Source organism: Balaenoptera ricei, chromosome 11 (genome assembly GCF_028023285.1).
Source record: "Balaenoptera ricei isolate mBalRic1 chromosome 11, mBalRic1.hap2, whole genome shotgun sequence".
In the NCBI taxonomy this organism is placed as follows: Eukaryota; Metazoa; Chordata; class Mammalia; order Artiodactyla; family Balaenopteridae; genus Balaenoptera; species Balaenoptera ricei.
Genome location: NC_082649.1, coordinates 102,354,610 through 102,377,872, shown reverse-complemented (window position 1 = coordinate 102,377,872; position 23,263 = coordinate 102,354,610). Strand labels below are relative to the sequence as shown.

The window sequence follows — 23,263 nt, the reverse complement described above, 5'->3', positions numbered from 1 at the left end:
TTCCCCATCAGTGGCTGTCAAATCAATTATAAATTAAGGAAGTAAGGAGGCTTTTCTCTCTACCAGGAAAAGCCAGAGAATGTTCTGGTTTTAGAGTAACTTTTTTCTCTGGATGTGAGGCTGAATCCTCAGAATAAGTTGACTGGGGTGTGGGAGTGAGAGGACAGGGCTGCCTGCAAGGCAGACGAGCTGAAATGCCACTGTCTCTCCCACTGCCGTGCCTGGCCCGACTCGGCATCTGAAATGGAGGGTAAGACCCACGGGGGCCCCTTGGGAACCTTCTCCTCTGGTCCCCGCTGTGGGGGGAGGCTGGACTAGCTGGGCATCACCGATGGACTAGAGTCCATCCCCTCTGGCCCGCTGCTGGTTCTGGCCACGCTGCCTCTGGCCCTCCTCCTCTAGTAACAAGCCCCTGAGGTTTCCTTTGGGCTCCTTCCTGTCCCCACCCTCAGACCATTTGGTTTCTGTGGGGTTAACTCTACCTTTGGCTGCAGAGGCAAGCAGGTGACCCAGGTCTGGCCAGTCAGAGGATGAATCCCCATCCCAGCCTGATCATAGGCTTAGGGGCTATCAGGTGACCCAGGCCTGGCCAATCAGAGGATGAATCCCCATCCCAGCCTGATCATAGGCTTAGGGGCTATCAGGTGACCCAGGCCTGGCCAATGAGAGCCCTACCTGGGAACTGTGCTGGAACAGATGAGAAAGAGAAGACCACTTTCTATAGGCCTTGCAGAGCCTGGAACTGCTGGTGGCCTTTATGCCACCTCTTGAGAACAGTCAGCCTTGCATGAAGCCAACACAGAGGAAAGTGCAGCCAGAGGGGAGACATAGAAGCCAGATAACATCATCCGAGCACCTGCATCCAGCTGTGCCTGATGCCCTGAGATTTTCATTTATGGGAGCCAATAGTTTTTCCATTTTGCTTCAGTGCTATTGAGTGGGATTTACTGTCACTTGCAGCCAAAGTAATCCTGACTGACATCACCTAGGGAGACAGAGTAAAGCGGGGCAACAGTAGAGATCCCAGCCATTACCTGCTCCAGTCCCTCCATGGCACTGGAGATCTTCCTTCTCAGGCTCCTGACGCCCTTTCCTACCTTGGAGGATGAGGGTAATTTGGGAGCTACATCTCCATCCCATTCCCCTTGGAGATGAGGTCCCTGGTAGGGCCAGCTCTGAGCCAAGGCTCCAGTAATGCCAAAAGTCTCCCACTGTCTGCTGTGTCCAGGAAGCAGGCTGGCTGCATAAAGCCTGAAAGCTCATCAAATCCCATCAAGGTCAGCTTTAAGATTCCTTTTTGCAGATAAGGAGACTCAGAGAGGTGACAAAACTTGCTTGCAGTTTCACGGATCACCTGGATCTCTGTAACTCCAAAGTTGGGGCTTTTCTCATTCCTCAGCCTGCTCCCCCCACCTCGTACTCCCAGGGGGCTCTGACGGTTGCCCAAACCGGGCAACCCAGGGTCAAGGATCAGGTGGACGCTGCCCTGTTCCAATCCATCCTGCAGATAAAGAGCTTGAGAGTGACAAAAACCACCACCATCAACACCAAGTATAGGAGCTGAGCTTTTAATACCCCAATTTGCCTTCATCTCCAGGCAGAGCTGCGGAAAGGTAGAGCTTCCAGCTTTGGTTATGTGGAGGAGGAGGGGCAGTTGCTGAAGCAGCTCAGTTTTGATGCCCCAGAGTCCCAGCCAGTTTCACAGCAAGGACTCTCCACAGTGAAGAATGGACTGGAGCCGCTGAAGGCTCGCCCAGCAAGGGAGCCGAAACCTGAGACCTGTGAACATCCCCAGGGAAGGTGGGCCCAGCCAGATTTCCCATTCTTTGTTTCTAAGCTCTTTGAGAAAAGGGTGACATTGGGGACCCAGCTCCCCATTAAATGTGGGCAGGTAAGCGTGGCTTCTAGAAGCTCCATACTGGCCCAGAGATGCTGCAGCCTGAGTGCTGGGGAGGAGAACAAGTGGTTTCCGGAAGCTGAGAGAAAGGCCTGTCTCTCCATGGGCCACACTGAAAAGGGGTGGCCCTAGTCCCGGGGCTCCATGCTGGAGGTGAGATCCCCGGGCCTCGGTCCCACACTCTGGACCCCCGATGTTGTTTTTTCAGTCCTGATGACTGCATTCTGCATTTCCTTGACTGTCCCTCCCGTGGCCCAACACCCAGGCCTGGTCTGGCCTTGACGTCTGGCTCATTTTTATAAACCTGCTGAGGCTGGATGCTCAGGGCCTTGCCCAATCTCAAAATGGTCACTATCAAGAGGAGATGATCATAGCAATGAATTAATTATATTCATTGATATTATTTATAATGTTAACTACAGTCTGTACAGCTCCTTACCATTTACAAAGTGCTCACACGCACACACACACACACACGCACAAGCACACGCACACACACAATCTCATTTGATCTTCACAGCAGCTGTGTGGGGGATTTGGAATTTCCATTTTATGGGGGAAGAAAGTGAGGCCCAAGGAGGAAAACAACTGCTCAAGGTCATCAGCCAAGGGTGAGCTGCTGCTGCTAGCATGGTTTTGAGAGGATAGATATGCTCGCTCCGCCCATTCATCTCTCCATTCATGTCTCCATTCATTCCTTCCTTCATCCATCTAGCATTTATTAAGCACCTACTATGTGCCCCACTCTGTGCTACACACTTATCCCTAAGCTGGGACACTTTTCCAGAGCAAGAGTTCTCGTGTGCCTGAGAGATGAGTTTGGGGGGAAAGGGGGGTACAGATCCCACCAGCCCCTGGGAAATCAGGACTCCAGACTGGGCCGACCCTGCCAAGTGAGGAGCCTCATTTTTCTCTCGTTAATTCTTTTTTTGTTTGTTTGTTTAAACTCAGGGAGCCTGTGTGACCTGGTTCCGACAGGCACGGCTCCTGATGGGGCGGCTGGGGTGGAGGGCGGGGGCTGGGAGACTCCTACAGTTGGCCACAGAGTCCTTAGGCAGGCGCCACCTGGCTGGTCTCTGTCTTGGAGGCAGTGGTGGAGACCTCATCGTCAGCCAGTGGGCTCCTGCCACAGCACAGGGTGGTGAGCATGCAGTTCCGGAACTGGAAGGAAGGGCATGAGTCAGTGTCAGGGTCCCCCAAAATGTGGGTGGCAACCGGCATGGTCGGTGAGATTTGCCTCCACCCCCTTCCCGCTTCTGGCCCTCCCAGCCTCCACTCCCCTCTCAAATGGCTCCCTGGAGGAACTTACTAAGCCTTCGCGACCCCACCCGGAAATGCCAGGACCAAACCTCAGGGGGCTTTGTCACTGGTGATGCTCCATGATGCCCTCTGTGTGCTAAGGGCTATCTGTAAATTATCTCATTTAACCCAAGAGTTTAGGATTTCACCCTTCCTATGGATGAAGAAACTGACGCCCAAAGAAGGGAAGTGACTTGCCCAAGGTCACAAAGCTAGAAACTAGCAGAGCTGGGATTTGAACCCAATATGTCTGACTCCATGTTTTCCCCACTGGATCAAGGGATCTGCAGAGGAACCACTGGTCTATGTTAAAGGACCGCTTTATCCCTTCATTCCTCGGAACAAGACTTTTTAGCTCCCTGTCCAGCTGTGCGGAAACTGTCACCTCTTCCCAGGCTTGGGACTTTGACTGTTTGACCTTTAAAGCAGGCCTCCGAAACCATCTGGACTGGTGCTTCTCATTCTTGAGCCAGCATCAGAGCCACCTGGAGGGCTTGTTAGAAATGCAGGTTCCTGGGCCCACCCTGAGCCTCTAATCAGAAGGTCTGGGGGTTGGCCCAGGAGTCTGAATTTCTCCCAGATGACTCTGACGCCCCGGGGAAGACCAACTCCCTGACCATTTTGCAGGTGGAAAGACTGAGGGCCCAGTCAAGAATGTGGCTCGTCCTCCTGTGGCCTTGGGGGACCTGGACCCTCCCGCCCCACCAGCAGGCACCTGCTTGTTCATCATGATGTAGATGACGGGGTTGTAGATGGAGGAACTCTTGGCAAAGAACGACGGGATGGTCATGAAGATGGGGCCAAAGTTGGAGCCCTGGTGGGTGAAAATGTAGAACGCCATGCTGGCATAGGGCACCCAGCAGATCAGGAAAGCCACGACCATGATGATGACCATGCGAGTGACCTCCTTCTCGGCCTTCTGCGTGGTGGCCGACTCCTGCTGTTGGGCAGCCGCCTGCGGGGACACAGGGCCTGGTGTTCAGACTGAGGCTCCTCTGGGACGGGGGCTGGGCTCAGCCCAGTCAACGTGCGCGTCCCCAGCGCCCAGCATAGGACCATACCTCCTTGACTGTGAAGACCAGCTGCCCGTAGCAGAAGAAGATGATGATCAGGGGGATGGAGAAGTGGACCACGAACATGTAGATGACGAAGGACTCATTGTTGACCTCTGGCGAGAGCGTGTAGTAGTCAATCCCGCACGAGCACTGCATTCCCTCCGGGATGTACCTGAGGACCGGTGGGGGTATGGGGCGGGAGGGGCAAAGGGAGACCCACATGTGAGGGACTTGGGAACAGGCCCAGCTGACCAGAGTCCCCTGCCACCGCCTACTGTAGGGCTGGTCTCACTCTGGGCCTCACTTTCCCTCTCTGTAAAATGGGGATAATAAACCTCTCCTTGGTTGTGTGACTGTGAGGATCACATCGACTGAGATAAGCGATTCAAATGCACCTGTGGAAACAGTTTTGTTTCACTGTTCTGTTCCGTGCCGTGTTATCCCAGGACCATACTCTCTCCAAGTCTCTCATCCCCCGCCCCGCCCGGCCTGCCACTCCCTAGCAGCCGGAGGCCAGGCCTTGGGCCACGCAGGGCACAGGTCGGCGGGGAGAAAGGAAAAGCACTCCCAAGCTCTGTATTTGAGGCGCCCAGGTCTTTCTAGGCCAAAGAGGGGCACACAGGGTAACTAAGGGATCTTTGCACTTTCTGGAAACAAGAAGCTCCGGGGCGCCTGGTTAGGATGTTTGGGTGATTTCAGAGGATGGAGACACTGGACCGACCTCGGAAAACCCAGTGTCTGTTAGCTGTGCCTATGAGGATGTAACCGGGCCAGACTGGAGAAGACAGGGAAGGGGGCCAGAGTTTTTTGTCCCTTGCTGAATTGCTCAAATTCAGCACGGGGCAAAGAACACTAGCCCCAGGAAGACTGAGAGAGGAGGAAAGTGGAGAGAGATGGGAGTTTCCCGGAAGCAGAGGGACACGAGGCCGCCCACAGAGTCACTAGTCCAATGTCCGGAACCACTGTCCACCGCAACCCCAGCTCATCTCAGCCCATTTGGAGATAACGGCTTAGAGTCTGGACAGGACTGCTTCCCAGAGGCTACAATGTCACACCTGCATGAGGAAGGCTCTGCCTCCCCAGGTGCTGAGGCCTAAGGTCAGAGGAGCTGCTCAACAGGGCACTGGACCAAAGAGGATTGGAATCTGGCCCTGGCTTAGTTGCGGATTAGGGGCGCAGCCAAGGTGAAGGGTTGGGGCGTCTTGGAGTCTCCTTGACATGGGGACCAGCCCCATAGCAGCGTTCGGGGCTGACCCTCTCTTCCCTGCCCTAAACCTCAACCCCATGACAGTTGCCAGCTCGGGACCTGGAACCAGACAGCCCTCCTGGCTGGAGGACCCTACGAAGAGCCCTGGAGACCCTTCCTTCCCTTCCACTCGGTGCTGTTACCTGGACCAGCCGACGAGGGGGGGCACGGCACAGGCCAGAGCCATGATCCAGGTGACGGCGAGGCCCATGATGGCATGGTTCTCCCCGAAGCGGAAGTTGCTCATGGGCTTACACACCACCACGTACCGCTCGATGGCCAGGACCACCAAGGACCACAGGGCAATTTCACCTGCAAGGTAGCCAGCTGTCAGTCAACACGCCACGTGGCTGGACCTGTCTAAGGAGGGGGAGCTCCTCTGAGGGATGGGGAGAGGGAGGCCAGGAAGGCACCTGGGGGCGGGCCTGGAGCAAGGCCTTATGGTGCGGAGGGCCTGGACACTGAAGAGGGGGTGCGGGGCAGAGGGGCCAATAGGCCGCGCAGAGTAACTCCTAGGAAGGTTAGTTCAGCTGAAGAGCTCTGGGTTCTTGAGGGACACAGAAATCGGGTCATGGGGTCATGGCTAGACTGGGAGCCCTGTAGGGAGTTTTTACAGAAAAATGTGTCCTTCATGGGGCAACAGGCAGAGTTCCTGTCAAAAGATATTGCAGAGGCAGCAGAAGCCTGGAGTTGGGAGGCCTTCCCTCCCTCCTGGGCAGCGGCCTCTCCCCTCCAGGGAAATGTAATAACATGAGTTATGTGGGACCCTCTCCTAGGAGCCAAGGAGCTGCATAATGTTTTGCTCAGAGAAAGGAGGAGGAAATAATGATGTGATTCAGACATCTGCCCTGCACATCACCCCAGAAACTCAGGAGGGAGGGTGGCCATAGGATTTATCGGCCAAACTAGGACATTTCTGAGAGTGAAAGGGAACACTAGTGAGTATTCCAGGACCATAGTTGTAGCAGAGACGTGTCCGCCTGTGTGTGGCACCCTTCTGGCCTGAGACTGTGTGATTGTGGTCACTGAAGGTGACAAACACCCAGTGACGGCCAGAGTCCCAGGAATGGGGCGGAGACAGCAGCCTGGACACAGGCGGGAGAGAGAAGACAGGAGGCAGAGCATCCTTGTGGCTGGTGCTAGGCTCTCCCCGTCACCCTGGCTTTGTAATAATGACCTCTCGTGTCTCCTGCTTGCCTGAGAGGCCGTGTGTCCCCAGGGGACGTTCCTGCATCTGAGCCAGGAGACCTAGGCCCTGGTCACTGCCCTGCCATATCCCTAAGTCACTCTTCCCCTCTGCACACTGCAGTTTTCTCATCTGCTAAATGGGATCTATTCTCTGCAGAGAATCAGTTTTTCAGTTAAAGAAAGTATTTTAAAGTATGGTTCAAAACTACACAGATCACCTCACAGGTCTAACGTCTCCCTGTGAATGGACTCATGAACGCAGAAAGCATTCAAGCATGGCAGAGAGGCTGGAGGCGGGCTGGGAGGGACTCAGCTAGATGCCGGAGAAGGACCGAGCCCATCGCCCAGCACAGACAGTCCAGTGACTGGAGGACTGAGAGCCCTCCTCCCGCCTCAGGCTGGGAGCCCTGAACACAGGGATCTGTCTTGTCCAGCTCTATCCCCAGTGCCTGGTGTGGGTCTGACCCAGCACAGCTGCTGCGAGGGAAGCAGAATATGTCTTGAAGGGCCTCAGAGACATGGGCTTGAAACTCAGCCCCGCCAGAAACTCGATGTGACCCCAGCAAGGCCCTTGACTTCTCTCATCTGCTTCCTTGCTGGCAAGCAAGACAATGACCCCACTCCAAGTGAGATCAACAGTGTTCAGTGCCCACCCTCGACAAACGGCAGCCTAGCTCATCATCACTAAAGTGTTTGTTGATTAAGTGAGGGCTTTGGATAATGGCCTCTCAGCCACCATCCCCAAGGCACAGGCTGTCCCCAGACACCGCCCCCCTCACACCACAAGCTCCTGGCTCCTGTAGCCCCCGTCACCCGCACCCCAGCTCATACCGCCCAGGGTGGCAAAGAAGCCCTCCGCGTTGCATCCCGTGGGCCCGAAGACGAAGTACGCGTGCAGAGAGGTGTAGAGGGTGGTGGTGAAGCCACCGAAGACCATGAAGAGGTTGGCCACGGCCAGGTTGAGCAGGATGTAGTTGAGAGGCGTGCGCAGCTTCTTGTGCTGGACCGTGACGTAGAGCGTGAGGAAGTTGATGGGGAAGCTGAGCACGATCAGCAGGAACATGTAGGCGGCCAGCACGGAGAACTGCCACGGCTCAGCCAGGTAGTACTGCGGGTACTCGAAGGGGCTGCGCACCACGCCCGTCTTGTTAGAGAAAGGCACGTAGAAGTTCAGGCCCTCCGTCCCGTTCATGGCTGCGGCCCTTGCAGCTGCCCTGCGGCAGCTCCAACCGGAGGATGCTGCTGAGGCCTGAGCTCAGCCGCGCGGGGCTCCGGCTGGATGGCTCCAGGCTCTGAAACTACCCGCCCCCCCCCCAGGCCCTTATAAAGTGACCTCCCCTCCCTAAGCTCCTGGCTGAATCAGCACCTGCGAGATTGGGGGCATTATTAATCATATTAATCCTCACTGCTGCAACTGGGGGCCTAATTGGCTTCCAAGAGGGGCCAAGGTGACTCCAGGTAGAAGGCTGCCGTCGGGGAAGGGAGGTGCTGGGGACCCTGGGAAAGGACAGGAGGCCCGCCCCCAACTCTCCTGTCCCCGAGGAATCTCTGTCATCTCAGCTGATGGCCTTGGCCTGGCATTGGGACCTCTGACTCCATACCCACTTCCTTCTGGCTTAGGGCAAGCAAACTTCGTCTTCCTCCCAAATGGACCGTGAGCTCCCAGAGGGCAGAGGCGCCGGTTATTCTCTCATCCCCTCACTCAGCCCCTCACCCATTCCTTCCCCACCTAAGTCACCTCCTGGCTCATCCAGTCACCGCATACTGAGAGTAGCCCATCTGCCAGGTTGTGAGCTTCGCAAGGGCAGGGCACTCCCCATGCCAGACACAAGCCCAGCATCACCCAGGAGCTCAAAAAGCATTTGCTACATTGAATTGGAATTCACTCGCTCACTCGTTCAACAATCATTTATGTGCAGGCCACTGGGGAGCCGAAGCTCGAAGAAGGAGGAGCTTACAGGCTGAGGACGACTCCCGTGTGGGAAGAGCAGCTCCCGGCCCAGGGAGGAAGGCTGCCTACCTGCGGAGATGTCCAGGGAGATAACGTTTTGAGGGAGGGGGGACACTTTGCCAGGTTGCCAAGTGGGGAAGACAGCATAGACTGAAGACAAAGGCTGGGCAGAGGCCTGAGGCCCACGTGGGATGTGGCCTCACGTGGGCTGGGGCCAGCTCTGGTGGGGCTTAGTGCCAGGGGCTTTATCCAGGGGCAGGGGGCAGCGCCTTGGGCAGATCTCGGGGACAGAAAGGTGGCTCAAAAGTCCTCAAAGATGGATTGAAGGGACCGAGGATGGAGGAGGGGACCGGGGGGGTGATGACCGAAGCAGGGAGGGGACAGAGGCCCTCGGGGCTCCTGAAGGCCCTTGCCTGCGGGAGGTGAGCTGTGCCAAACCCATGTCAGGCACCAGATCCCTGCAATGAGCGAGGCAGGCGTGGTCCTGGGCACCCCCGCGTGAAGGGGAGGTGGACCCCGGAAACAGGACTGGCTGGACACTGCAGCACACAGGATGCGACCCGGGATGTCTGGTCAGGCTGGGTTGGGACCGTGGGCCTTGGATGCCGGGTGATAGGCAATGCCATGAGGGTGGGTCCCAGGACGGCGGGATGAGCTCTGGGGGAAAATGAGGGCTCCCATGTAGAGCAGGATCGTGAGGACATCCCCCAGGAGTGAACTGGGAGCCCGGCCTTCAGGTGCTCAATGACCACGGTCCAGCCACAAATTTTTATCCAGCACCTACTGTGATCCACACGAGGTGCTCAGTTCTGGGGGACACAGTGGACAAGAAGGACCAAGCCCCTGCCTGCAGGAAGTGTCTTTCTGTGGGGGGAGAGGAGCGCCCCGCAAACAAATAATGAAACCAATAACAACAGGGTAAGTTCAGACGGCGACTCACTCCCAGCGCACGGTTGTCTAGAGCAGCCCAGGAAGGCCTCTCTGAGAACTCAAGGATGGAAGGAGTTCTGGGGGGGTAGAGACGCTCAGGGAGAGAGAACAGCAAGTGCAAAGGCCCCGAGGCTGGGAATATAAGGCCGGCCAGGGAAGTGCACCAGTCTCCGAGACTTCCATCACTTAAGTTCCCTCTTGCCAGTTTCTCTTCCCACCTGGGTTTCCTACATCTGTCTGCTCAGAAATGTGCTCCCTTCCCTCCAGCCCACCTGGGGCTCCAGACCCCTGCGGTCCCGGGCAGGGTCAGGACTTGCTCGCGGAAGCCTGATGAAATGTGTGCTGGTGAATGAGCCAGGGGCAGGCGTGTCGGGTGGGTGGGGCGTGGCCTCTCAAAGTGCAAGGCGCTTGGCCCAGTGATTAGGCCTGTCGTTAATGAGGTCAAGGTGAAGAGTTTGATTCTGACGCGGCCCTTGGTAGCCAGACGGAAGGAAAGACAGTGGACACCCTGGGTCAACACCAGCCCACACAGCCCTGCCCAGGCCGGGCTGAGCCCTGGACCCTCGACCTCAGGACCTTGCTTGTTACCTCCTAATGCTTATGACAACCTGGAAGCTTTTCATTCCTATTCTGTTCATGTGTCTTTTGTCCATCTCTTAGGCTGTAACGTGAGTCCCTCGGGGTAGGCTGGGGTCTGTCCTGCTCACCACAGGGCCCCAGAGCCCAGCTCCACACACAGCAGGAGCATGTAAATCATTTCCCCTGAACTTGAATGAGCTGGGATTTCTGTTTGTTTCACTGAAGTATTCCCCGGGGTCTGGCACATAATAGGTGCTCAAGAAATATTTGTGGACTGAGGGGAGGGATCTAGGTTACATCAGGAAGTGCTTCCCTTCTCTAAAACTCAGGTTCACCCTCTGTAGGAAAGTCTAATAATCCCACGCTCACAGGGTGAGGAGATGGGGGGTTAAAGGCCATCCCTGATGCGATGGAGCTCTGTTCTGTAACGCATGATAAAGAATTAAAAAAAAAAAAAAAAAAAAAAAGCTCTTTTTGTTCAGAGAACAGGCTCATGGAGCGAGCAGGAAGGTCATTAGAAGACACCTACTCTGACCCCCTCTTGCCGCATTTTGCAGGTGGGGAGACCAAGGCCCCTAGTTGGCAGGGAGTCACCCAGGTCATGTGACAAACCTGCCTGGCCACATCTCCCTCCTGCCCCAAAGACAGCTCTCAGGAAGAGCTTCCATTCATAATTCACACCACGGTGCCAATGACAAAAGAGGGCTACGCTGGGGTGCTGGAAAAGGCCCAACTGAGTCGATCAAGCCTGGGCAGCAGTGGTGGAGGCGGCACTGGGCTCAAGCCTGCGGCTCTCGGTGGCCAAGAGAGCCCCGGAAGGCCCGCTTCCCCTCTCAGTTCGTTGGGATTAGAAAACTCTGGGGATCCATCTGCATGGTAAACCTGACCCGCTTTCCCCACCAGGGAAAGCTCTCACAGACCTTCAGACCAGACGATACAGGTCTCACGGTCCTCCCTCGCTGGACTGAGGCCCTGCGGCCACAAGGCCAGGTGTAGCACAGCCCTCCCCCCTTCCCTGTGCCTCAGTTTCCTGCAGGTGATCAGTGAGCATTGCTGAAAGCGTTATCCTCTTCTGAACCTCATTCAATCCACAGCCATGGAGAGCCCCCGCCAGCTCTACACGCCTGGGGGGCCCACCCATCACACGTTCATTTCCTATTTGGTAGTCGTCACTGTCAGCAACGGTCTTATGTGTCTCCTGACTGACGGCCCATCTCTCTCTAGAAGGCAGGGCCGGCTCGGCCTGTTCTTGGCTACATCTGAGCTCGCAGCCCAGAGTAGGTGCTCAATAAAGATTTGCCCAGTGAAGGAACATCTGCTCCCAGCCCCGTGAGGAGGCCTCAGTCCCCTCTGACCACTGAGGGAAATGAGGTTCCTCGGCAGAGCCGGAATGGAGGCAGGCGGCTAGCCCTCCAGCCTGAGCTCTTTTGTCCCCTGTGTCAGGAGGTCCAGAGAGGGGCTCAGAGAACATGGAGGGCCACGTCCGGGTGTGGGCGACCTCCTGACCCACTGCCCCCTCTTGGCCAGGCTGAGAACAAGCTGCGAGGAGCCGTGAGGGGTGGTGCCGGGGCCGCTGGCGTTGGCTGTCTCTGCTTCCCCGGGCCAGCCCCTCTGGTACGCCAGGGGTCGGGCTCCTACTTGGCCATGAAGGATTAGGGCTTAGGGGACAGCGCGCAAATAGCTCGTAAGCCTCTGCGTGGAGGTGCTGCTTGGTCAGCAGCCCCCTCCTCCTCCTCCTCCTCCCCGCCTCCCCTCATGGCTTAGCCCCACAGGCTGCGTCACCACAGCCGAGTGAGGCCTTAGACTGAGCTGAGAATGTCAAGGGGGGAGAGGAAAGGAGAGGCCAACTCTCCTCTCCTTCCAGCCTCCTCTCCTCCCGCCCCACTTCCTTCCTCCTTCTTCCTTCCCTTCCACTGCAACATTTGGCCTGAGCTGGGTGCTGGGGACACTGAGATGAATCCTAGACAGTCCCTGTCCTCAAGGAGCTCCCAGGCTTAGGAGGCAGCAGACAAAGGGAAAACTAATAACCGTGAGAGGTGGGAATATGCTCCAGCCCCAGTGCTGTAGGAGCCCAGAGGAGCGAGATTTGGACCAGGAGGGAGGGGAAGTTCCCCAGCCTAGGCAGGGGGACAGCTGGGTCCAGGTCCAGGGAGGGAAGGGCCGGCTGGTGTAGAGGCGCTGGGGCCGCGGGATGGGATGGCAGGGGAGGCAGGAGGGCCTACGAGTCCGGGGGGCCAGCTGGCGGCCAGCAGGGGCCACTAAAGTTACAAGCAGGGGAGGGCGTGGCCGGGTTCCATTCTAGGAGATGTTCTGGAGTCTGGCTGGAGGAGTATCAGGGTGTACTTGGGAAAGTGCTGGGTCCAGGGTGCCAGCCCTGCCCAGTGGTGGCCGCTCTGCTGGGGCTCCTACCTGCCCTGAGGGCAGGGCTGGCACAGTGGAAGGTCATCTGGTATCTGCCACCGGCAGCAACCTTGGAGAAGGGGCACCTGCCCAGCTGTTCGAGAGCCACGAGGGGCTCCCGGCTTCGGCAACCTTGCTGGGGTTAGGTGCAGACACCAGTGGGCTGAGGCCGGGCTAGAGCCAGGACCACCTAAGGTCTGGCCTGGGGCTCTTTCTGGGCCACCCAATCCCCGTTTCCTTACCTCCTCCTTCCAGGAACTGGGAACAGTGCTGAGGACCTGGAGCCAAGAGGTCAGGATCAAGTCGCAGCCTGAACCACTTTCAAGCTGCACAGCCTCTGGCAGCCGCTCCTCTCCCCGGGCCTCAGTCTCCTCTTAGTGAGACAGGCATCTCGAGACCCCCGTGGTGCCTTTCTCACTGTGGCATTGGAGGGGCTGTCAGGGTCATCTGACACAGACTGAGGCTGGAACCTCAGTGTCAGAGCTGGAGGGGCCTCTTGTACAGATGGGAAGACAGCCTTGGAGAGAGGGCTGGACCTGGCCAAGACCTTGTCCAGGTCGGAACAGGAGAGCAGCAGGACACGGTGCTCGCGCACAAAGCCTGTGCCTGCCTGCGACTCTGTCTCCACTCAATAAATATTTGATGAATGAAAGAGAAGAGGATGTCACTGAGCCTCAGTCTCAGCATCTGTACAATGGACATCCTTGAAGACGGCTGAGGGTTACAGAAGATGATGCATGGAGAGTGCTTGGCACCATGTCTGGCGCTCAGTCAGGGCCAGACTTAACGGGAGCTCAGACCCAGGCCTCTGGAGCTCAGCTCCCCTGTGGCAGCAGAACCTGGCACAGCACACCCTCACCTCTGCGTCGTTCGGCTGAGAGGATGCACGCTGGAGTCTCAGGCTGGGCCCCTCCCCCGCCCCTAGCCTCCATCTGATCTGTCAACTGTGATTGACGCCTGTTAGGTGGCGGGGGGGCTGTTTTTTCCCTCTCCTTTCTCCCAGCCATATGCAAGTGCTTTCAGTTCAAGTAATGCGCTAATGGAAATCCTAACACATTAATAAATGTTTAGCAAGAGAGCGAGCATGCATGATCGTAAGTAATCACACACTCAACGGAGGAGTTCTGTTGGCACAACTGCCTGGCCCCCTTTCTGTATCCTCCTCCACCATCCCCTGAGAGAGATGCACAGGGAGGCAGGGAGGGGACGGTGGGGCAGGGGTCCAGCGCTGGACTCACCACTGCGTGGCCTCTGCAGCTGCTCCCTTCTCCAGGCCTCAGGGTCTTCATCCCTCCAATGGGGACATTTGCCCCGCTCTGCCCACTTCACAGATGCCCTGTAAAGTATCAGTATCTAATCACCAGGGTGGTTTTCCACACATTCCCTGGCAGCCCAGTTCCCTTCTTCCTGCTGTCAGGACTTTGTATAAAGCACTGGACTGCTCGCTGCCTCCTGGGCAGGTAGAGCGGAGGGCGAAGGGAGAGGCCTCAGGACAGGACAGGGGCTTCCCAGCCAGGGCCCCAGCACCTCCGCTCGCCCCCATGGCGGCAGAATGGAAACCACCCCCCTCCGTCACAGAGCTGTGAGAACTGAGCCAGCCTATGAAGCACGGCTGGCACAGAAAAGGTCCCCAATAAATGTCAGCTCCCCTCCCCAGCTTCCCATCGGCCCTCGAGCTGCCGAATCGGACCCTTGCTGATGCTCAGGAGAAGGGACCTTCCTGGAACCTCAAACGAAACCCACCCGCTCCAGGAGCTGAAGGAAGGGGAAAGCCTCAGGTCAGCTTGGGGGGCTGGGGGATGGTGGGGAGGAGGGGGGCCTGGCCCCAGCTGGGAAGTAGAGGGTCGACTCCAGAGCCCCCAGGAGCAGCAGCCCTCTTTGCCACGTTCTTTAGAGCCAGGTATCTTACTTTCTTGTTGAGATGGAGCCCCGTTACACCAAAATAAATAAATAAATATTTTAAAAAACCCGTTCCCCTACCATTCCCATATTGCCATTTCGATTAGATTAAATTTTAAGAGCACACAAATGTAATGTTCCTCTTAGATCAAATTAGAAACAGGTGCACTTTTGCATAAGGAAATTAAGTTGCAGACAATACGAAGATTTGCGAAAATGCAGGCACGGATGATGAAAATAAGTAGCCCTTTTATTTGTAATTATTGAGGCAATCTGTTCGCAAAGTGTACATGTTAATGGTCTGACAGATCTGTGGACTCCAGCAGGCTGCCGTGAACAACTCAGAGCCGTTCTGAAAGTAACAGATTTTTTTTTCTTAGAAAATATATGTACATTCTCTTCTCCCTCTCCTGGCACTATTTACAAGGCATGAAATGCCATAAATAGGAATTCCGTGGATACACAAGTCCCCTCCCTAGAGTACAAACTTGATCTGGGCAGAAGACACATTCTGACAGTTTAACTCTTCCTTCGATAGCCCAGCTGCCTGCAAGGCGGCCGGGAGGGGGCAGGTGGTCCCGAGGGTGCCGGTCAGGGGCTGGGGTCGTCGATGCGCCTCCGGCAGTAGGGGCAGCAGGTGTGCTGAAGCACCAGCAGCTCGTAGTCCTCTGAGTGGAACATCTGGGGAGAGACGGCCGTGACCCCAGGCCGCAGCTCTGGGCGCTCAGCAGCCCCAAGCCTGGTGGGGGCCACTGACCTTCCAAGGGCAGGTGGCTTGGCAGTGAGTCGGGGCTAGAGCCACCACATCCAGGCCACCTTTGTCTGAGGACTGGGAGGGAGGGGGAGAAGGTCTGAGGCCCCTTTTTTTCCTAAATGAAGTTCAAAGGTGCATCACATTTGCCCAGCCCTCCTGGTTTAAGGGCAGGTACAGAGAGCACAGGGTCAGAGGCAAGTCCACACCAGACAGCCCATGGAATGCACGTGAGAGTGGGGAGGGCCTAAGGATGGCCGAGTCTCTCTCCCAACTCGGAGCCCTGGCCTTGGCCTTGGCCGCTGAGGGACACCTGTGCTCCTCCCAGATGCCTGGCCTCCCTAAGGGGACATCTGGGAAATGGAAAAGCAGTGGAGACGAGAAACTGGGAACCACACGTGAGCTGCAGGCAGCAGGCAAGGTACCTGGAAGCAGGAGGGGCACATGGTGATGGAGGCGTCGGGCAGGAGGGAGCGGAAGTACTGCCACCGCAGGGGCGGGGGCCAGCGCTTGACGAGCACGTCCCGCCGGCTCATGGAGCGCAGCACCGAGCGGTTCACCACCACGGGCACAAACTCCAAGCCACCTTGCTGTAGGGCAGGCGGGGAGAGGGGCACCAGGGCCCTCACTCAGCCACGGGGACATGTTTACATGGGTTATGATCCCACAGAGGACCCCAGACACTTCCCCCACCGGGTCCCTCAGTAGAACCTGGCCAGGCCACCTCTGTGAAGGCACCTCCTCTCCCCTGAGTGGCCCCGACAGGGAGTGTGTGCAGGAAAGGGACCCAAGACCGCCCTCCCAGCAGGCCTCATGGGCCTCAGCAGCCTGTCACTCAGAGGGGCGCCCTCACCTCGAAGCTCAGCTTGGCTGTGAAGGGGTCGTCGTCTCCCAGGGAATCCAGGGTCTCGTCCAGCCTCAGAGTCTGGGAAGCTGCAGGAGCTGGTCAAGGACGGGACCTGAGGCCGAGGGACAGGCCCCCCCCTCCACCCGATGCGTTGAGACCCACGGGAGCTCCCTCCAGGCCTTGTGTGGCGCTCTCCCTACCAGCCGTGGGGAAGCGCGGCAAGGTCTGTGGAGTGGCCTTCCAGATGGAGGGACAGAGGGAATGCGGGCCGGGGAGGAGACGCCACGGTCACACGAGGCCGGGGCCATGCCCACAGCACAGGTGGGGAAGGAGGAGACAAGGGGCTCTGACGGGCCTCTGCTGCCCCCTCAGACCAGGCACGGCTCACGGACCGGCGAGAAGCGCCGTGTGAGCGGAGGCCTATGGGCCTGCTGGTGTGGGAGCAGCAACGATGGGCCTGGCTGGAAACCACGGCCGGCAAACCCACCAGCTCCTGGAGAAACACTCTGCAGCTGCTGGGTGGTCTGCAGGCACTTGAGGTGGCCTCGCAGATCCTGTTTCAGGGAGAAGGCGGAGAGCGCCTAGCGGATCCCAGGGAGCCGCCCCCTCTGCCAGGCTGGCTGGGGCTCCGATGAGGAAGGGCCCCCGGGGAAGGGAGGCTGCTGGTGCTGAGTCAGGTGCGGGACGTGGCCCCACACAACAGCTACAACCCAGCCTAAGCATCTGATGTTGAGTGTGCAAAGAGGGCATGCGGGCGTGCGTGCAGACACGGTTCCCGTCTCCGTCCTTCAGTAAACAACTGCCTGGGTGTCCCTCAGTCCTGTTCCTCCAAACGTGGTCCACAGACCAGCGGCATCGGCATCGCCTGAATTATAGAAACACCGGCTCCCAGCCCGCTGAGACCTGCCCACCCAGCTGCTGTGTGCTCACAAGGCCCACCGTGTGCACGCCGCGGCTCGGCTGGGACCATGACTGCGGTCCTGGCCACAGGGACACCTGACGTGTGGCCTGTGGCCCAAGCTATTCCAGGGAGGGCGTGCCCCAGGGTTTATGCTGACACGCTGGGAGGAGCGCCGGGGGTCGCAGGGCTGATGGGATGCAGGGTGGGTACTGCTGGTGGGGACGGGGCAGGTGCGGGCTAAGAATGAAGCTACCAGAGGACAGCAGGCCCCAGAGGACAGGAGACAGGCTCCCGTCAGCGCTGAGTGAGCATCTGGGTGAGGCTGAGCACCCGTCCACGCTAGGTTTCTCTACACCCTTTTGTTGGCTTGGCCTGTCCAAGTTGTGTTTCTGTCCCTTGTCTGTAAAAGTGACCTGACCAGAAGAGCTGGGCCACTGATACAGGCGTCATATGCCGCGCCCTTCAGGAGCCAGGGGTGGGTGGGAGGCCCTCCTGGGTGCAAGGCCAAGGCGGCATCTCCACTTCCACGTGCCACTTCTGGCCTACGGGCACGTGCTGTCCCCTCCTGCACCTCTGCACCCTGGCCAGCGCTCTGCCCATTTCTGGCCCTGTGCCTGCTCCCACATGGTCCTCGCCATCACACAGGGTGGCCTGCCCTGCCCTGGCCTGGCCTTACCCCCCAAGGCCCCTGCCATCTGGCGTGCTCCCAGGCCGACGCTCAGCCGACACACGCAGGGTCTGGCCGGCACCCAGGATACTGTTGCTCGCGATCTCTTGCCATTTATTCTCACGCTTGTGTCTTGGCGCCTCCAGGTCAATTAGGGAGACGGCTTCTTCGTCAGTGATCCCCTCCTCCAGGTAGAATTCAACCAGGTGCAGCACCTCTGCAGGCACAGGCACAGGGAGGGGGAGGGGCTGGGGCTGGAATGCTCTCACCAAGCAGCGTGGGGGGTGGAAGGGTCCCAGAGCTCCTTCCCCACCCAGCACAGGCCTCTCTGAAAGCTGGCAGGTGCAGCACTGCCGCCTGACACATCTGGGGGAAGCAGACATGTGTGCGTGTACGTGTGTCTGCGTGCAGGCATGCGTGTGTACGCAAGGGTGAGCACCGGGGACCTTTACCCCGGCTCTGTCCCCCTAGGAGCCGGAGGGACTCCTCTCCGAGGGAAGAAGAGGCGTCTCTCTGCCCAGCTACTGGGAAGGGGCTTCTGACCCTCATCAACGTGGAAGGAGCTGGGACTTGAGAGCCACGTCAGCCTCGCAGACGGAGTGCCTGACTAGTGGCGCCTCTTCCCAGGCATTTTCATCAGGCAGCGCCGCACACCGGGCTCTGAGGGGTGGGTGCTTCAGGCCTGGGCAGCACTGGGGTCCTGCCTCTGGGAACCCGGAATGACTGTGCGTGTCAGGCGGGGTGGGGGTCTCACAGTCCCCGATTTCCAAAGGAGGAGACAGGTGCCCCACCCACACACCGGCCGCCCCAACCACACACGACACTCACCGTAGGAAGAGGCTGAGAAGACAAAGGGCTGGCGACAATTGATGCAAACGTTGCCCAGGTTGTTTAGCAGCGGGTTGTTGGTGGAGCAGCGGTAGCACAAGGGCACCAGCTCCTACAAAACGCCAGCAGCACAGCGGCCCGAGGGCCCAGCAGGGGTGGGGTGGGGTCCAGCCCCGTCTCCTCCCCTGGCTTCAGCTCCCTGGGGCCTGGCGGCCGAGAGGAAAGGCCACTTGGGTAGGTGGGCAGGGGGCACTGGAGAGGGCGCAGCGCACAGGCTCTGCGCCGCGGCAGAGCAGCATAAGGGCCTACAGGGACCACAGCGGCCCCGGACACCCCCTTCCCAGGCAGGGCTCAGCAGCGCAGTTCTCCGGGCGGGAATGACAACCACCACGGCCCCGTTTACCAGTCCCCGTGCTCCCTGGACTGCGCTAAGCGCATCCCCCACGCTGGCTCACTTCTCCTCACAGCCTCGCACGGGAGAGCTACTAGGCGCATCCCCATTCCACAGAGCTGGAAACCGAGGAAATGGGGGAGCTGGGATTTGAACCTAGATCTGTCTGATGCCAAGTCTCCGCTCTGAGCTTGAAGGAGGGGACTGTGAAAGAGACAGCGGCTGGTTGGGTTGGAGGAAGGCGGGCCGGGGCACAGACTGAGCTGCAGACACTCGGAGTAGATTTGCTGGCGAGTGACAAGCCAGTTCCAGAAGGGGTGGGCTCGGGGAGGGGCTCCTAGGACGAGGTGAAGGCAGGGCCAACCTGGGCACTGGGGCGGAGCAGACCTGGAGCCTCGGGAGAGCTAGGAAGCAAGGGAGGGCAGGGCTGTGGGGCTCGGGGGGCTGGGGGCTGCGGCAGAGAAGAGAGGAGACAGAGAGGGAAGAGGGGAGAGAGTTGGCAAGCCAGGGCTTGGGCGGCGGTGGGTGGGGGCGCAAAGCCCCAGGAGCATGGCAGCCATCTACAAATGAACCCAGGTCGCACCAGGAGGTGTCAGGAGAAGCCTCCTGCCCGAGGGGGCCGCGCCCTCACCTCGCTGTCATGGAAGGGCTTGGAGCGGATGGTCAGGCTGCCCAGCTCGATGGACTTCTGGAACCTGGCGGGGGTCTGCAGGCCCTGCAGCTTGTCGTAGGCGTGCCGGGCCAGCTTGTAGGCACCCAGTGCTTTGCTCTGTTTGGCTAGAGTGAAGAGCGTGTTCCTGCCGAAGACAATGTTAAGGACAGTAGAGGCCACTCCAGGCCCGAGAGCTGGCACTGCCCACCTCTGGAGCGAGCCCCATGCTGGAACGCAGCTCGTGCTGGTGCCGGGAGAGCACGGGAAGGAGTCTGAGCACTGCCTCGCTCATTCGTGGGATGTCAGTATATTTCTCGGATATCAAGGCCCAGAGATTTTTCCAGAGATAGAGACTGCGTAGTTTCCATTAATATTTTAATCTTGCTTGGGGTTTCTGGGCCTGCTGATGGCTCATTCTGTACCCTGCCTAGGCCAAAACGGCTCTCTCCGCCTCACCTAGCCTGCCAGCCAGGCCCTAGGATGCCTGGCACCAAGTGCCCCCCTGCTCCAACCCCGCCAAGGGAGCCTGGTCCCAGACCGCCTGGAGGCCGGTCCCCGGTGCAGACACTCCTCTGCCTGCACTTCACCAAGGCCATGGCGAGCTCTGAGCCCAGCCTCCCTTGCTCTGAGGACCTCCTTGGAACTCCTAGTCTTTGTGCTCAATCTCAGGTCACCTCAAAGGCCGGCTGTGCCCAGGCCTGGCCTGCCCTTCCTCCCCTCCCCCCACCTATGAATGCCCTTCCCCATTTCTCCCTAACAAGCCTCAGCTAAACGAGGCCGAGGCCCAAGCCTCCTCCCCACTCTCCTTCCCGGATGCTCCTGTTCCCCACACCCCCAGCGTGGCCCCGCCCACCCCAGCAGTCACATGGAGGCGAGTCTCCTTGTCTGTGTCTCCACTGTGCCTGCTCAAAGTCAGGGACTGTGTCGGGAGCTGTTTCCACATCCCCAGTGGACAGCAAGGGTGACGCTCAGGGCAAGGGTCCAGTCAAACTCTGCTGACTTGAACAGAACTTGCAGCAAAGGCCGGGTGTAGGTCCCGAGAGCCCCTTGGTCTGTGGCAGCTTCCCCTGAAATGTAAATGATGGGCCTGAAACCCTTTAGAGAAGCTAGTTCTCATCTCTGAACCCTCTCCTGGGAGGGTTTTTCACTCACAGAAAGAAGGCAGGGTTGGGTGGGGCTGGGAAGGGGCTTAGAGATAGTGATGTTTAGAAGAGGACATGGGTTTATTACGACTTTTATCACTTTGAAGACCTTCAGGATTTGGGGTCATTTCCTGGTCGTTTCTGGCAGCACAGGCCCTCAGGCCCCTCCTCAGCTCATGGCCCCTCCGTGGCCCTTACCAGACAGAGGAGAGGCTGGCTCACAGGGAGGCCCTCAGGCCACTGCCCCTCCAGCCTGGCTCCCACGCCGGGGGCCTTCAGCTCCTCCCTCCCCCCACCTCACTTCCCTCCAAGCCCTTCCAGGCACTGGATGCTCCCCTGGAACATCTACTCCACGTCTTCCCTGGTTACCTCAGCCTACAGGGTGGCTGTCACCTCCTCTGGGCAGCCTTCGCCAACCCTGGCCCCAGCCTTAGCTGCATTCCACCCTCGGACACAGCACACGCCCCACTGAACCAGGCCCTGACACTCGTCACCTCCCCCATTTGATGGCAGTTTGTCGCCTACTGCCTGGCCCGGCGCCGGGGATGCAGCAGGTGCTCCGTCCACCTGGGCTGAATAAACGCTCCCCCAACACCCCCCAGGGAAGTGCCCAAGATTCCAAGCCCGAAGGCCTGGCGTTTCCTTCATTTCAGTCACACCCTCATCTGTGGGTTCTGGGAGGGCCTGGACAGTGTGTTGGCCAGAGGCCTGCTGCTGGGCCCAGCCCAGAGAGCCCTGAAAACTAATCCTCCCTTGGCGCTCCCTCTTTCTCCCTGGCTGAGCCTCTCGTCCAGCCGAACAGCAGTGGCAGGACGAGCTCTCTCCCCTCCCAGAGGCAGCTGGAGAGAGGGAAACTTCTGCCAGCAAAGTGCTCTGGCCATGAGACAAAAGGGGCGGGACAGAGGGTGGGGTGAGAGAAAGGATACACTTTAGAGATGCCCAGGGGAGTGTCCTTGGTCAGGCTGTGCAGCAGGAACCTGGAGATGTTGAAGAGCGTTTCGGGAAGGTGGAAACTGAACGGCTCCTCCTGCCGTGAGGAAAGCAAACAGGATTGAATTTCTCAGCCGAGCTGCTGCTGGGCCAGGCGAGAGGCAGACACCAGTAACTCTGAGCGACTTCAACAGAACAGCAGACCCACAGTGGGCACCTACTGCGTGCCGGGCGCCTGCAGCCACTGCCCCGGGTAGTCCCCAACCCAGCCCTGTGAGGGAAGCACTGTCATCCTCATCGCGCTGACGAGAAAACCGAGGCCCCGAGAGGTGATCGGCCCAAGTCACCAGCTAGAAAGGAGTGGAGCTGGGATTCAAACCCTGGTCTGATCCCAAAGCCCAACACTGTCTTTCTCCCAAGCTCACTGCCTCTGGGGTCAGTAATAATTCCATTTCCCTGAGCTCAAGTTGTCTCCAAGTAGCTCTAAAAGAGGAGACCTTTATGCGATTTAAGACACGACCTCCATATGAGCACGTCTTTAAACAGAGGCAATTAACCCTTTGTAGCATGAAATCGCAGGCTTCTTCTCTGCTGTCCAGCAGCAGCCTGACTGTGCGACGCCCACAGATGTGCCAGGCGCTGGGGCTCCCGGCTGCATCCCTCTGCCCCCAGCGCTTGGCACAGGCCCTGACAGACAGGCACTCAAGACACGTGAGTTGAATGAGCAGGTCTTCTGCACCTAGAGGCTGCCAGAAGCTCAACACAGTAGAGCAGAGGGAATTTTCTATCAGGAGGAGTCTATAAAAGATGAAGAAAACCCTGTTTTGAAGGAATCTGGCACGCTGCTTTAGATGACAAGATGAAAGCTGGCCAGCGACCCCCCCAACCCCCGCCCGCCACAGTGAGCACTTACTGGTAATAAACTGACATTTCCTGAAGGGTCTTGCTAGGACACAGTCATCACTGAGCCACCAGGACTTAGGCCCTAATTGGTCTCAGTTTGTGAGGACTCACTTTACATTACTTCTTTGGTCCAGAGCCCAGCATTCTCTCTTTAGTTCTCACTTAGATTTCTATAGCCTCCGTTAGTTCCAAGAACCCAAGAAAACCTGAGAGTGCATCCTTTTCTGGGTGAGAGCCAGGGAGAAGCCTGCCTCTGGTTATACCGCACTAGATGTGGAAGCTCAGAAATGTCCCAGAAAGAGGAGAGTGTGTGTGGGGGGGGGGTTCCTCGGGATTCGCACCTCGCCTCTGGGAAGGACGCCATTATCTCAGGAAAGGTCTGATGCTTCCCTTTCCAGCCTGCTCTGAATGAGAGCTGCTCTGCCGGGCCCTGATGCCAAACCCTGAAACACCACACCCACCTCCAGGCCTTTGCTCACGCTGTGACCTCTGCCAGGAATGCCCTTCCTCCTCCTCCTCTTCACTTGCCCCATTCTTACTAATCTCCCACCTCTTGGCTTGGGGGCCACCTCTTCGAGGAAGTCTTCTAAGCGCCTCCTTTGCGGGAACTGCACTGCAGTCGCCTGTTACTAGACTATGAGCTCCTGGGGGGCAGGGACAACGTCTCCTTCAGCACTGTGCCCGAGGTCTTGGCACGGGGTGTGTCACACAGCGGGCATTTGTTGAATGAAGGAAGGGCCCAGTGAAGAAGCCTGAGCTGGGATGAAGAGCCAGGCCCTGCAGTGGGTGTGAAGCTGCCACAAGCTC

General features: G+C 58.3%; 2 protein-coding genes across 7 annotated transcripts in view; both read right to left on the bottom strand.

The window, feature by feature from the left end:
* Window positions 1-1,579: 1,579 nt before the first annotated feature.
* Window positions 1,580-7,969, bottom strand: RHO (rhodopsin). The gene is made up of 5 exons (XM_059940434.1): window positions 7,517-7,969; window positions 5,641-5,809; window positions 4,258-4,423; window positions 3,912-4,151; window positions 1,580-3,058 (listed from the first exon to the last, which is right to left on the bottom strand). Exons 1-5 carry the CDS (start codon window positions 7,875-7,877, stop codon window positions 2,948-2,950), a joined length of 1,047 nt encoding a protein of 348 aa, XP_059796417.1. The 5' UTR covers window positions 7,878-7,969; the 3' UTR covers window positions 1,580-2,947.
* Window positions 7,740-23,263, bottom strand: part of IFT122 (intraflagellar transport 122) — a 75,383-nt gene continuing 59,859 nt past the window's right edge. For 2 of the 6 annotated variants that reach the window (XM_059940427.1, XM_059940429.1), the window contains 7 exons: window positions 21,550-21,650; window positions 19,461-19,626; window positions 18,439-18,550; window positions 17,702-17,827; window positions 16,049-16,128; window positions 15,621-15,785; window positions 14,674-15,125 (listed from right to left, as the gene is read on the bottom strand). In XM_059940427.1, coding sequence (XP_059796410.1) covers window positions 15,036-15,125; window positions 15,621-15,785; window positions 16,049-16,128; window positions 17,702-17,827; window positions 18,439-18,550; window positions 19,461-19,626; window positions 21,550-21,650 — 840 coding nt within the window. In that variant the 3' untranslated portion in view covers window positions 14,674-15,035. Of the gene's footprint in view, window positions 7,830-13,783; window positions 13,882-14,673; window positions 15,126-15,620; window positions 15,786-16,048; window positions 16,129-17,701; window positions 17,828-18,438; window positions 19,234-19,460; window positions 19,627-21,549; window positions 21,651-23,263 lie in introns of those variants that run through there. The other 4 variants (XM_059940428.1, XM_059940430.1, XM_059940433.1 and 1 more) reach the window with 4 other exon arrangements.

Excerpts from the sequence above, each read along its gene's own strand:
- RHO (XM_059940434.1), bottom strand. The coding sequence starts at position 7,877 with ATGAACGGGACGGAGGGCCTGAACTTCTACGTGCCTTTCTCTAACAAG. Across the intron at positions 5,810-7,516 it reads CTTCTTTGCCACCCTGGGCG|GTGAAATTGCCCTGTGGTCC; the intron begins GTATGAGCTGGG and ends GCTACCTTGCAG. Across the intron at positions 3,059-3,911 it reads ACATCATGATGAACAAGCAG|TTCCGGAACTGCATGCTCAC; the intron begins GTGCCTGCTGGT and ends CCTTCCTTCCAG.